Source organism: Diuraphis noxia, unplaced genomic scaffold, assembly GCF_037042655.1.
Source record: "Diuraphis noxia isolate RWA-SAM2 unplaced genomic scaffold, SU_Dnox_SAM2 contig0003, whole genome shotgun sequence".
NCBI classification, from domain to species: Eukaryota; Metazoa; Arthropoda; class Insecta; order Hemiptera; family Aphididae; genus Diuraphis; species Diuraphis noxia.
In genome coordinates this window covers 14,871,636-14,886,759 of record NW_028301713.1, presented here as the reverse complement: position 1 = coordinate 14,886,759, position 15,124 = coordinate 14,871,636, and the positions used below count along the sequence as shown (strand labels likewise).

General features: G+C 31.7%; 1 protein-coding gene across 1 annotated transcript in view; it reads left to right on the top strand.

Annotated features, from left to right (window-relative positions):
* The window catches only part of LOC107169581 (noggin-like), a 41,435-nt gene extending 27,989 nt beyond the window's left edge, over positions 1-13,446 (top strand). Inside the window, exons 2-3 of the mRNA XM_089222777.1 lie at positions 8,355-8,635; positions 11,252-13,446. Of these exons, the coding sequence (XP_089078903.1) occupies positions 8,355-8,635; positions 11,252-11,741 (771 nt within the window). The 3' untranslated portion in view covers positions 11,742-13,446. The remainder of the gene's footprint in view (positions 1-8,354; positions 8,636-11,251) is intronic.
* The last annotated feature ends 1,678 nt before the right edge of the window (positions 13,447-15,124 follow it).

The following is a 15,124-nucleotide window of genomic DNA, read 5'->3' as shown; positions in this document are numbered from 1 at the left end:
ATGCGAATACATCATGGGCAATAATTACTACTGCAGTGGCGGCGGCTGTCGTCGGATGGGTGTGCGCCGCCGAATGGAAAACAAATCAATCGCGTTCTAATGAATATTATGCATTATTGTAGTCGCCGTCGTCGTAGTCGAACCGCTATCGAGAGAAAGGCCAAGTGTTGATGATATTATATTATTATCGTTTGAACGGCTGCGGTATAGAGAAAATATCGTATTATGATAGATATAATATTAGTAAAATAATGATCGATGCGCAAAGCCAATGAATAGAACAGACGAAATTCAGCCGTAAAAATGCGATACATAAAAGGTGTGCGTTTTTTTATTATTATATATTTTTTTAATAATAATAATATGATGATGATGATGATCGAGAAAAAAGCGAATAAACCGTTTGAATTCGACTTGTGTGTGTGTGTGTGTGTGTGTGTGTGTGTGTTTTGTCTATCCCGTTCGTATAGTCTATTGTCGTCGTCCGCGCCACGTCTCGTTCGGTAATTATTTCACAATAGACCGAACGTCTCTGTTACGTGTGAAGTATGTGCAGTCGGCCGAGCGTTATTATGAATCATATTATAGGTAGGTAATAAATTATTATACGGCACGGTGCGCTTTTAAAAATGATTTACAGCAGCGATTCGATCGAGGAAACGCGACGTGCCGCATTCGAATAAACAATAACGTTATTATTACACACCACGTATCGGACGTAATATTCTAATTATTATTATTATTATTTTTATTATTGCTGATACCTACCCATACCTACCTATACAATATGCGTTTATGTACGTTTCGAGGTACACTAAAGACACGTGTCGCGCAGATAGAACATGCGTATACCGATGCGGAAATCCGACCGCGTGAGCTGTCATATATCCAATGCGTCGTGAATTTCCGTAGAATTATATAATAATATTAGATAGGTATTATACTTTATACGATTATCGTACGATTAATAAACAATTATTTTATTTGTATTTGATGGATACATATTGACATAGACGCCCATTGAACAAGCACCGTGGCGAGTGCGTAAAAAAACATATTGTCGCATCGTCGTCCTTCTTTTTAAAACTGCAATTACTATAATCTTATACGCACGTTATATACCGAATTTCGTATTCGAAAATCATCTCATTTGGCGTTCTCCTATATCCGGCGAAATCATAAGGAATAATAAAGGTACATATTGGTAACTAGAAGTATAGGTAACCGCTAACCTAGACAGTAGCTGCAGGTGTCCAAATGTCACTTTATTATAGAGCATGGAATGTCATCACTATTGTTTATATATATATATATATATATATATCAAGCTAACGTATTAGCTCCCCTAAATATTTTTGGCCTCAGCATACCCCCTCCCCCCACAGCTAATAATTTGATTCTGGCGCCGCCACTGAGTTCAATCATTGATTATATTCGAATAAAAATGGTACCAAGCGAAGACATTTTAACAATAATATTTAAATTTTAACAAATTATCGTAAAAGATTTTGAGTGTAGTTTTATAAGTTTAGTATTAATTTATGGAGACATCCGTTTATTTTTTTTTGTTTCTGGTGGAGCTTTTTTATTTGAAAAAATGTTCTGATCTACAACTTCAAAGTAATGTTTCTATTAGCGAATTTGATCTAATTTGCATTTTAGGGAGGTCAAAATAAAAAATTTTCAGTCATTTTTAAAATAATCAGCTAAAAAAACGAACATTTAATAAAATTATCAATAAGTACCTAATAACTTTTACCGGGTCGCATGAACAATCGCTAAACATTTAACGAATCAATATTGAGAAAATGGTCCCTTAAACATGGTTTAGTGGATCATGATTGATCAATTAAATTGAACCTTTAAATTACAAATTTTTTCATGCGACCCAGTATATAACTACCCAAAAGTTTGGCGGTCTTTGCTCAGAATTGTTTTTCATCGTATACAATTTATTACTTATCATATTGAATTCAAATTTAACACATCTATTACACTATTGCAGTACCTATATTACGTGGTACACTCAACATAAGCTACTGTACAGCAAAATGTGCGTTTACATGATTGTCAGAATTTTTAGTTTTCATTTGCCGATTATTTTAAAAATTACTGAGAAGTGAGAAATCTCAATTTTTATGTCTCAAAAGTGCCGAAAATAGATCCGAATTTTTGAATTTTCCTCTAAAAATTATCTTCATAATTGAAGATAATGACATTTTTTTTTTTTGCTGGATAAAATGTTTAAATAATATGATTGAAAAAACACTATATTCATCGGTCTGCAAAAAAAAAAAGCGGATAAGTGGGTATCGCTCTGCTGTACATTGAGGGTGGGGTGGACCTCTGACTAGGGTAGGTTAAATTTGAATGCAATGATAGATATCATTGTATACGTAAAACGATTCTGAACGGAGACGGTTTATCTGTATATAGGATATATTATTGATTATTCAAAATTTTCAAATCTTAGATTTAAAAAGAAAATTTTTTATGAATTTCTAGCTTAAAATAATTTGCGAATTTTCGTGATTTTTACGTATGTTGTCAAAATTTAAATTTAAATGCTTGTAAAAAAAAATGTGATTATCCATTTCTTTTATTTTTCAACTACTATTGTAAAAATATTTTAGGAGCCTTGTATTAAATTTTGAAATCTAAGGTATAAAAGGAAAATTTTTTATGAATTTTTAGGATAAAATAATTTACGAATTTTCGTGATTTTTACGTATGTTGTCAAAATTAAAATTTGAATGCATGTAAAAAAAAATTGTGGCTATATATTTCTTTCATTTTTCAACTGCTATTGTAAAAATATATTATGAGCCTTGTATTAAATTCTCAAATCATAGAATTAAAGAGAAAAACTTTTATGAATTTCGATCTAAGATAATTTGAAAATTGCCGTAATTTTTATGTACTTAGTCAATATTTGAACTTCAAATGCTAATAAAAAAAAATCGTGTCAATGTATTTCTATAATTTTTTAATCACTATAAGAATAACTTATGAGGAACTTTGTATTAAATTTTCAAGTATTTTTATAGGGCCAAACAAATTTTATCGACTCTTCAAAAAAAAAATTTTCATAAAAATTTAAAATTTCAGTTGTCTATAAATACCTCAAAAAAAGACAAATCATTTTGAAAATTAAATCATGTAAAGGAAATGCCAATCTAAATAACTGGTAAAATTTTCAAGTATCTACGACTTATACTTTTTGAATAATGACAAATGATTAAAATCGTTTGTGGATAAATCGTTATCGTTACGCTATTTCGTAAAAATTTAAAATTCAAACGCACTTAAAATTTTTCCTATAACGACGCTTCGAGTTTTCTCTATAGTTATTTGAAGGAAAACTTATGGAAAACTTAGTGTTGTATTTTTAATCTTTAGTTATAAACACAAACAATTTTATGATTTTTAAACTTCAAAATTACTTTCAAATATTCATGGGTTTGACGAATTTTTGTCAATATTTGAACTTCAAATGCTTCAAATGGTTTTGCGTAAAAATTCCAGTTTTTATGTCATTTTTTTTTTTTGTTTTTCTCGATTTTTTTGAAAACTGTTGGAAAATGTTTACTTTTGACCTTTATAATGCACCAAGGATATTTACTTTTACATAGGAAACCACCCCCAAAGTTTGAAATTGAAGCATTATTTTGACTAGTTATGCTGTACATAGACACAAAAACAAACATTAAAAAAAAAAACACACATAATTGTAAAATCAATACATTCATCACTTCGTTCAGAATCTAAAAAGAAGTTATTAATAGTATAGAATAATGTGATCGTCGGGTTAAAAATATATAATATCGTCGATGGTTCACGATATCGCGGATTTGATCGCACCGGGACTAGTGGAGATCGAAGTCGGAGACGACAATATTACAATAATATTATAATATCGTATTAATATCAACAATCTGAAACTGAACGTCCGATTTCTGAGTACATATTACGGCAGGGTGTCGTGTTTCCGTCGTAAGACGGAATCGGATATTGTATTATATTATTATTATAGTGACAAACGAAAACAAAAAAAATCCTCTGCGCCACGGTCGTCGGTGTGGTTAGCAGTTGGATAAAGTGGAAGAGGAAGAGGAGAAAGAGGAGGGGAAAATGACGCCTCCGAAGGCGACTGCAACAGCAGGAACGGGGAAACACCATACCGCGGTAGTGGTCGTCTCCGTCGAGTACCTATACAACGTGTAATAATAATAATAATAATAATAATAATAATAATCATAATATCGTATTATTTCGGCGGCGGTTGAGGCTGCGTGATGGTGGTCGTCGTCGGCGTCGGGCCGAGGCCAAACTTCGTCGTGTGTGTGTACGGACGGACGCCGTGCAGTCCTTTTGTCGGCTCCGAGATTTTCGGACACGATTTCGGTTGATTGACGCGTTGAATCCGAAACGGAAAATATTAAAAAAAAAAACCAAAAAATACAAACCGGACGGGACACGCGGGCTCCGGCGGCGCGGGGACACGGGGCCGACGGAACGAATTATCGTTAACGGATCGTCGAGCCGAGGTGTTAATGTGCCGGCAAAGAATCCAGTCGGCCGGTTTCTACTTCTTTTTATTTTTCTTCGGGTTTTTTTCTCATATTTTTTTTCTGTTTTAATTTTATTTTTCGACGTGACTCGAAATAAATTACCGGCGATTTAGAAAATAATAATAATAATAAAAAAAGACGCGCTGGACGGCGGCAAAACTCCACAAATATAATATTATTATATGACCTAGTACGCGCGATCGCCCGTCTGTCTGTTTCGGATAAATACGACCAGGTATATACATACCTGTACCCAAGTATATAATATATAATAATTTGTGTGTGTATGTTATGTGAGTAGTTACGTAAATATATAATGTACGAAACGTGTCCGCAAAATGACGTAAAATTATCGCGTGTTGAGAACATGCGACATGCGGTGTTCTGTTCAGTCGGCTTCGAAGAGTAGATTTAAATAATATATATACATATTATATACAATGTGATTCACCGTAAGTCTTCTCACCCCCCCCCCCCCCCCCCATTTTAACATTTTAACAATTGTACAATATAAGTAAAGTGAATTGATTTTGGATACGTATTGGGGAAGGAATATTATTATAAAAGAATTTTTTTATACCATATTTTAATGAAGGTGTTGTGATGATACAAACTATCTTTTTTCAAACAAGAACCAACCTTTTTCCTGTATCTTAAAGAATCATCATATATAAAGTTAATTTTAAACAGATAAACTTCTTAAACATAATAATACGAATATTTTGATGTATCTAAATCAAAATTCAAACCAGTGGTTATTGGATTGTTAAGAATATGTGTAGGTATATTCTTAAAATAATATGGTCTAAGGATAATAGTGCTTATAATGATGGTTAAACATATTATTATAAATCATACGTATATTATATTTAGTATAGTTTATATTTTATAATTAGAAATATTGTTTGTACAAATTACGAAGTTTTAACCCATCAATTTTAATAGCTATGTTTATTTATTTATTATTTTAAACGTATTTTTGTAGTAGGTATAAGATTAATTTATTTTAGATTGGAAAATTTCGGGTTTAAACTGAAATATTAGGGGAAAATGAGTTTTTCATCCAATCAATTCATATTTTTAAACCAGCTAATAAGAAGTATGTGACTAATACATTATCTTAGCGGCGTTTTTTTTTTTTTTATCTTCTATAGTAGGTATATCAAGTAAAATATAGCTATGTTTAAACGCCAGGAGCCCAAACAAAACTTATGATACTGCTTATCGATTACAGATATTTGTTCTCCTTCTGGAACCTCGAATTATATTATAATAATTTTATGAAGGTAGTATATTTTTCAGATAGATATACACGTAAATATTCTAAGTAAAACGATATCAATTTCTTCCGATCATTTCTATAACACGTTGTCTTGTATTTTTATTCACTGACAATCCGTGTAAACTTACATAAATATCCTTATTGCCGTTCAAAAAATCTTATCTACGATATTTTTAGTACAAATTGATAAAAAATTATAATAAAACCGATATCAGTACTTATATATTTTGTAATTATATATAGTATAATACCAGATTATATACAAGTATGTATCGCTCACAGTCTATAGAAAGATTCAAATTATTGCGGTATTCGTGATGTTTATCACGTAAATTAATAAAATTTGATAACTTTTTTCTTATTTTTAAATGTTTTGCACCAAACAGGTATGTATTTTTTGAAAATAGAAACATTTTTTCCATATTATCTTGTTTACATTTGAAAAAAAAATTGAAAACAATACTTTTAATGAATAGATAACATGGTATTTGACATTATTCAATTCTGAGCGAAGTGAAGTACTAGTAGTTAGCTAGTTCGTTTTAGAATAATTGTTGTATTTTATTTTAATTTTTCTGAAAAAAACATTTCATCCAGAAGTCTTGATTCAATAGGTTGCAGATTTCCACTATTTTCCAGGAATTAAATTTAATACCGACTTTATTTTTTGAGACTTTTATTAAGGACAATGTCTAATTTTTAGAACTTTTGTGATAAATTCGTTAGGAAACTTTTGAAAATTGACGTAAAACACGATTTTAGTATAAGAATTTTGTAATTTTTACACCAAAGCTCCGCGCATGGTCGTGTTTTAGAATGAATTAAGAATGATTCATTATTGTTTTTAAATTTAATAGATAAATCCATTATAGTAACCTACTCAATTTCGAGTATATTCAGTACTAATAAATTGTTAAATATCTATACACAGGGTTATTCACCGAGTATTTTGACCCCATTAATCCAGAAATCCCAGAAATAATTGATTTCTTCAAATTTCGGGTTTTGGGGTTTTCAAGTATACTTGGCCATGTTTTTAAATAATCTATACTTTATAAATTATGAAGTAGATTTAACATTTATTAAAGGCAATCAATAATTTTCATAAACTATAAAACTTCAGTATCATATTATCATAAATTACTTTTCAGATCATTCAGAACTTTTATCATATATATTCCTATAACTGTTATCCTTGGCACACAGAGTTAAATAGCTAATTAATTATTATGTCGAATTTTTCATTTTGATACACTATCATTTTCAGAACAGTCCACTTAAATATATTAACAAATTAAAAAAAAAAAAAAAATAGAAATTTGAATAAATGTATTACTTATGTGGACAAATAGGTGGAGCAAGCTTATGGCAAATCACCCTGTATTTTGTCAACTCAGAAGCCAAGACGATATTTTATTTTTAAATTCTATGAATATCATTATTTTATGTCGAACTCCTATAGCAGATTATAATAATATATTTTTGGACCTGTATTTATACGGAAAAGTAGATTGCATATTTATGAATCTGAGTGGTACAATGATAACAGATTATCTATATTATTTATCACATGCTATAAATGATTTTTTTACGTGTAACCCTCAGATTTTAATAATTATTATCACATACTTATAATGTATTATTTAGTGGAAAATAATAATTAATATATGTGTAAATACAGCGAGGATGAGGATAATGGTTTATCTACTCACATATATAGTGAGTTATAAATATTGTATCAGTAGTGTTGACCGGAGTTCTGAGGTTAATCTTATCGGCAGGCGTAAAACTGTTTTGCGTAGTTTTTTTTCTGAAAATCCAGCAGTATAGCGTCAGCCTGTCTACCATAGAGTCGCGCACCGCGGTATAAACTTACAAACGGCGTAAATAATGAAATATGTTTATTTGGCTACAATTCTTATAAACAATTCTTATAAGCAATCACAAAGAATTTTTTTAATTTAATTCTACATAAAATTACAACATCGTTTATAGCAGGTGAAGTCTCGTGTCAAAAGTGCTATACAAAAATTGTAATTTCAACATCACAATAATGCGTATTGTAAAAATGCAAAATTTTTTGTTTTCAAGTTTAGTCATAAAATGTATGGACCGGAAGTTTTGCAGTAGAATATTTGTATTTATTTTTTTTGATGTTACCACTATACCAGCTGGTAATCGATCCACCATTCGTGTGGTTATAGGCGTAAAATATTATATGACCAATACTTGGTATACCATCGCGACGGAGCAGTTTTCCGGAAGAGTTAGTGGGTGGGTGGGTAACTATCCGTTCTATCGTCGCGGCGCGATTCCTAGACGTGTCAACTACAGCAGACTATAAATTGGCGCCTCTCATTGTCGTAGAGCACGATGACGAAAAAAAAAACAATGATAATAATAATAAAATAAAACTAAATAACAAACGATTACGATTCTTCACTCGTCTGCGCGATGTCGAACTCACGAATTTTACTTTTTTTCTTTTCGATCGTTTACAGATGACTGTCAAATGGTGGTCCGTGTTGGTCGCGCTGGCGTGTTGCTCGATCCGCCGCACCGTCATGTGCACGTCCAGTGTCAGATTAGACCTGCGACCGGTGCCGTCCAACGACCCTGGCGTCGTTGATCTCATCGAGATGCCCAACCCGGCGCTGGACCCCAGGCCCGCCGACCTAAACGTCACGGCGCTGTTGGCCAAACTGGCTGCCAAGTTCGACCCCAAGTGCATGAGCGTCACAGCCCCCGAACACCTGGTGCCAGTCGCCGACATACCCTTCAGGTGAGAGTGATGATTGTTAAATTTAATAATGGTTGTGCAGTGTTTCGACTTTCGATCGTCATACATTATTATTATTATTATTATTTTGTCTATGGTTATTAACTTTTAGTCAGAGGCTATTATAACAGCTTGACAATATTATCAGTTACACAAATATACAAATATACTATATAGACAGGCTCATAACAAACACCGGAGGAGAAAACAATACAATATTATGACAGTAAAAAATGATAAATAAAAGTACAAAAATAATATTAACATCATTAAATTACGAAAACAGCTTCCAATATTAAGTGAATTCTTTTTTTTTAATAACCGTTTCGGATTTAATATTGAGCATAGCTGAGAGATTAGGGGGAGTATTAAGACACTTTAGATAGATGATCAGAGACAAACGCTTAAAATGTAATGATGGACAGTTAAATTGTAAATGAGAGAGATCACAGACGCTATCTGATATGTGTAGGTGGTAGAGAAGGGGTGGGTCATTTAAGCCAAGTTTGTATGCGTGATCTGGAAGAAGAGAATGTCCCAAATACATTATTATTGTAATATAGATAATATTATACTATTATTATGTACCTAATGAGGATGTATTGCGGTAAATGAAATTTTGAGTATTCACCATCATAACGGCAGTATTAGGGTGGTAGATCAATATTAATCGATATCAGTTAACGATATAAAACGATTGATCCAATGAACTTGAGGTCTTCATTATTTCTAAAATGTAGGATTTTAAAATATTATATTTTGTACATTTTAACAACAATTAATTAATGTATTTGAAATTCCTCATTTCAAAGCAGAATATTTTTTTTTGAAAACATCAATCATTAAAGATGGAAATTTCTAACAAGTAGTTTATAAGTTAAAATTCAATATGAAATCTAGAATATAGGTAGATAATATTATTAAATAGTTTCCTGCGAATAACACGTAAATATTTTCAAACCAAATGGCTTTTAGATACGTTTATGGGTACTGTAATTATTATTGTAACCGAAACGCGTAAACAAAACTAATAAATATACAAAAAAACTCACGATTTATTTAGGATTCGAACGGTAATAGGTATATATTATGTTATATTTGGAACACGTTATGTTAATTTCACGGTCTTCATACCTACAGCTTTTAAATTAGTAAATCAATTATTATTCAAACATATAATTTCCCGTAATTTATTATACCTATATTGTGTAGCTACTAACTCAAAACGATTAACAACTCATACACGTATACAACATGGTGTTAAGTGTACACACAACATAATGATATACTAAACAGTTGTTATAATTCATAAAAGTATTTTTACTATAGTTTGTATGACGTTGTCAAACAAAATATTAATTTATAAAAATTACTAAAAGCGTATACAGTCTTGTTAAGAAATATACAGTTGACATAATGCCGATATCTTTTTAATAGTTTAGTATCGACTACATAGGTTATTAGCTTTAACAAAAGTATTATTATTACCTATATATCATTGTACAATTCAAAAGCCGATATTATGAAATAACAAAATCGTATTATTTGCGTTTAAACATTATATGGGGTTGAATATGGCGTTTTTTTTTTAAAGCAATACTGCAAAATATAATAATTCTAATAATTACTAAAATACTAAATAAGTACCTACTTGTTATAATTTATAAGTTCTTTTAGTCTTACCAATACTTTAGCAATTAGTAATCAAAAGATATCATAGCATTAGCACCTATATGATATCCAGGCCCGTCGTAAGACATTTTCCGCCCTAAAGCGAATAAAAATAATAATTAAATTTCTGTCTTTTTTGGAAATTTAATATTACAATTTGCCGCCTCAATTTTTTTAAATGTTATGCCGCCCTAAAGCAACGCATGGCTTGCTTGTACCCTAGCGACGGGCCTGATGATATCATATTATATTACATTGTACATTACGACGAGCGGATGACTTTTGACACCTTAACAATGCTTTTTTTTAAATGATTGTACTTTTAATAATAACATTAAAATATTTTTATTTTATTCATAATAATAACGCTCTTTTTACTATACTTTCATATGATTTTTGCGATGAAAATAATTAAGACATTTGAGTATACGACTATAGTATGAATTGGGATAGGTTTAATAGATTGTCATATCAATTTTACATATTAAAAAAATATTTAAATCAGCTAGATTTTGATAAAAGTTTGAATAATTTTACTAAAAAAGAGAGATCTTCAAACTATGGTTACGAGCTATGATTTAGGATAAAAAAATGATTATTCTTTATTAATTTCTTACAAATTTTCTTTACTCGTTAATTGAGGCCACTATCTAATAATTTCTACACATAAAAAAATGGTAAGCTTACAAAGGGTGATATTAAATTTAAATTTTTTTTAATTTAAGTCATTTAAACTGTGTACATAATATAAGGAAAATCTATAAAGGTATTTTATTGTGTTACATATCCATCGAAAACAGGCTGGTCTGTGACGTATATACCATTCCCTCCACCTATAGTTAGGCCTTATGCTTATATAGGTACATTTTATATAATTATTGTAGGCACCTATAATGACATCATAAAATAATACTAACGCTATGTTTTTGCCGTCCGTGTGTTGCGCAGGAGGAATCGACGGGGCCGATTGGTGCCCACCGGAAAGATGCCAACGGGGATCCGAGAGCTGGACACCAAATACTTCTCCCTACCGGACGGCCGGAGGCTCCGGACCCGGATATCCGGTCAACTGCGCCGGAAGATCCAGCAATACCTCTGGGGCCGGACGGCGTGCCCGATGCACAGACAGTGGAAGGACCTGGGCCAACGGTTCTGGCCACGGTGGCTGCTCGAGGGCCACTGTCCCAAGGGTGAGACGTCGTGCTCGGTACCCGCGGGAATGTACTGCCGAGCCACTGGGAGCCAGTACAAGACGCTTTTGCGATGGCATTGCCGAAGCCCTAACGTCCCATCGGCCTCACTACAATACAACAGTCTACCGGGCACAAAGGCGACGGGGTCGGTGGTCAACCAGATAAAGGTGTGCCAGTGGATCAAAGTGGAGTATCCGGTGGTCACCGAGTGCGGTTGCGGTTGCGCGACCGACGTCTCCGAGTGACAGGGCGGGGCGGAAACCACTTGCAACAGTGGAACGAAACTAAATCATATTATTATTATTATTATTTCATTGTATACGAGTGGAATACCTTTTATCATTATTTTTTTTTTTTACGAGTCGGACGGCTTGTCGCACACTACTAGTCTTAATATAATAATATACGGAACACGGTTTTTTTTAATGACCAATTAGTTGTTAAGAATTTCATATATTTATAATATTATGCTAATTATTATTTATAATATTACGTGTACACCGTCGTCCATATCGTCAGTCCCGAACGTATCATACTATATAATAATATTATCATTATTTTTTATTATTCGGAAGAGTCGATCGCACATATAATGATATATCGTATATATCATTTTAATATATTATACTATTATAACGATCGTCTTTCCGACTCATCCAGACATCTATATTATATAGATTGGAGAGTTATTATAATATTAAACTGTTATTATAATACCATCAACCAGCAATATAATATTATTGCTCTAAACGATAATTATTATATTATATAACTACTATAATAGTGCGTAATACGCATATCGATCGATCGGTTGGCGCAGGTCGCCTAGTTGTTCGATCACAAATCCGAGATATTATCACGTCGGTTACTCTAGTAGGTAACACCACCATCGTTTAAGTCTTTTTCCCCCGACAATCCTTGACCCCTCCCCTCCACTACCCTACACCACTACGATTCAATGTCATTTTAAATTATGATGATTTATCATATTATATTGTAATATACAATCCTATTCACGAAATCGTATTTTAAACGTCGAATTTATTTATTTACTGATGCGCCCGTTGCGCCGCAACAGACACTGTTTTTTTTTTTTTTGTTTTTTTTATATCACTCTCGTTAACTGTCCGTTTTAAACATTATGCATTTATGCCTCATTCGCTCTCTCTCGTGTATTATTATTATCATCATCATCATCATCATCGACATTCTTTGAGATTTATACATATCATATTATCGTTTTACTTATATTTTATGCCATCGAGCATAGTTATTGTCAGAAAAAAAGTAATGCGAAATCTGCGGAGTAAAATCGAATTTTTTTTCCTTTAAGTCCACCTTTAATATCAGTTCGTGTCCATATTTTGAAAATTTTTTCCAAAACGAATATTATAATGCTTGATATTATATTTTTCCGTTTTGCTTTGAATCATTTTAGTTTTATATTTATATTAATATGTGTATTTTATAAAAGCTTCTTGATCTTTTTTTTTTGCACTTGTGTAATTTCATCTTTTTTTTGTACATAATCATGAAATATATAGTTTTTTAAATTAGAATTAATTCATTATACATATTATTTATTTTATACAGACCTTTTTACGCAAAAGTAGAATTTAAATTATAACTATTCTAGGTACCTATATATTTATATACATATAATTGTAATACGATTTTGTAAATTATTTTTCAAGATGTAAATAACAAAGTTATACATAAACGACAATACAAAAACAAAACATATCATTCATCTTGTTATTATAATATTAATAATATTATACTATACTTAATAATGCACCAACAGTTGGATAAATATGCACTATTTTTAGCGTTTTCACTAAAATAAAAATGTTTGGATGAACTGTTCTTGACCAATTTGTACGGGTAAGAATATTATCCAACACAGTTATATAGTGGCATTGAATTAAACAATAAAGCCAATAAAATTAATATCGTGTTAAAGTATGACAAAATAAATTTGTATATTTTTAATACCTTTTGCAATGATGTAATACAATGTTACAATTAGTATCAGTGAACTACATTATTATATAATATCGTTTATCAGTCGGACGGTGAATGAAAAGGTTTGCCACGCATAAAAATAAGTGTGTTTTTATCATGTGATTAAATTTTTGAAAAGACTGTTTTGCTAAAATTACGAAAAAGTTGTCGTTAATAATATGAAAAAAAAAAACGCTTAAGTGAAATAAGCAAAATGAAAACGTAATACTAGTTTAGCATGTTCTACGTAATCGAAACAGATTATTTTACGCGTTTAATTAATATTATTGCGACTTAGCGATATTGATATTTCTGCAATTGCACGAAAAACTAACGCGAATTCCGATTACCTTATTACCATCGTCGAAACTAATATTTTTCAAACATAAACTTACTAAAAAATATCATATTATTACTATCGTATATTATACGCATAATATGTGTATATATGATGTATTAATTACAACCGCAGCACGTATTTAAAATTATAATGCGGTAATGAATCGGTGGGCGGCGGTTCCTGTCGTCTAAAATGCCAGTGTTTTATTTTTGTTTCGATTGTTCGAGAGACGACACATTGTTTGTGTGTGAAAAGAAAAAAAAATTGAAAAATTATTACTATTGTTTCTGTTTTGTCGGTTTTTTTTTTCGTCCGACGTGGTAAGCCGCCGCGTGGAAAATATGCTCTCGGTCAGCGGTTCGATAGCAGCCGCGTGTAAGGCGTGTGTAGCGCGTGTGCTGACGGTCGTAAACAATTTTTTTTCTGTTAAATTGTTACGTTCGAACGGGCGCGTTCCTCGTCGCGGTCTTTTGATACGTTTCGGTTTTTAGAAGTCTCTATAATACAAATCGTGATAATAATAGTATAATATTATTTATATAACGCTCATGTCAACGTCACGTTCGTCCATTGTCGTTAAGTATATAGTTACAAATAATAGCCAGTGGCGTATTTTTAATAATTTCTTGGGGGGAGGGGGGCTTATTTGTTTCACCTTACTTTTAAATACTATATCGTTCAATTATAAGAAAACCCGTAATAAAATATTGAGGAACTCTATTTTTTTTCTCTGGAAGGTGAGAGGGGTTTGAACCCGGACCCCTCCCCCCTCCCACCGAAAATGCGCCACTGCAAATAGTTTAGGGTGTTCTCTATCAGCAAAAAATACGTGGACAGGCGTTTCGACGGGCAATGGTCGTCTGAGTGAATCTAGAGCAGTCATTTCCTCTGGTTATCGGTTATTGGTTCTCTACCAGCTGTTCTTTTTTAATTTTAATTTTAACTATTTTAATATAATTGAATTGTTATAAAAATTGATAATAATCGCGAGGCATTCAATTTTAAATTATGTAGTGAAACAAACGATTATTTTTTAATATTCCATTACTCCGTTGAAATGGGAAGAAAAATTATGTCGATCAAATGGTACAAGTCTCTCTGTATTATAGATGTTCGTCCTAACAGAATATGAAAATTCCCTCGTGAAATAGTATTGGTAATTGTGTAGGTACAAATATTATAAAAATTTACCCAATTACACCTAGCTGTTTCTACAATATTTTTTTTACACTCATCATATTATTAGATAATTATTAACCCTCCAGCAATTGTTCACGTTTATAG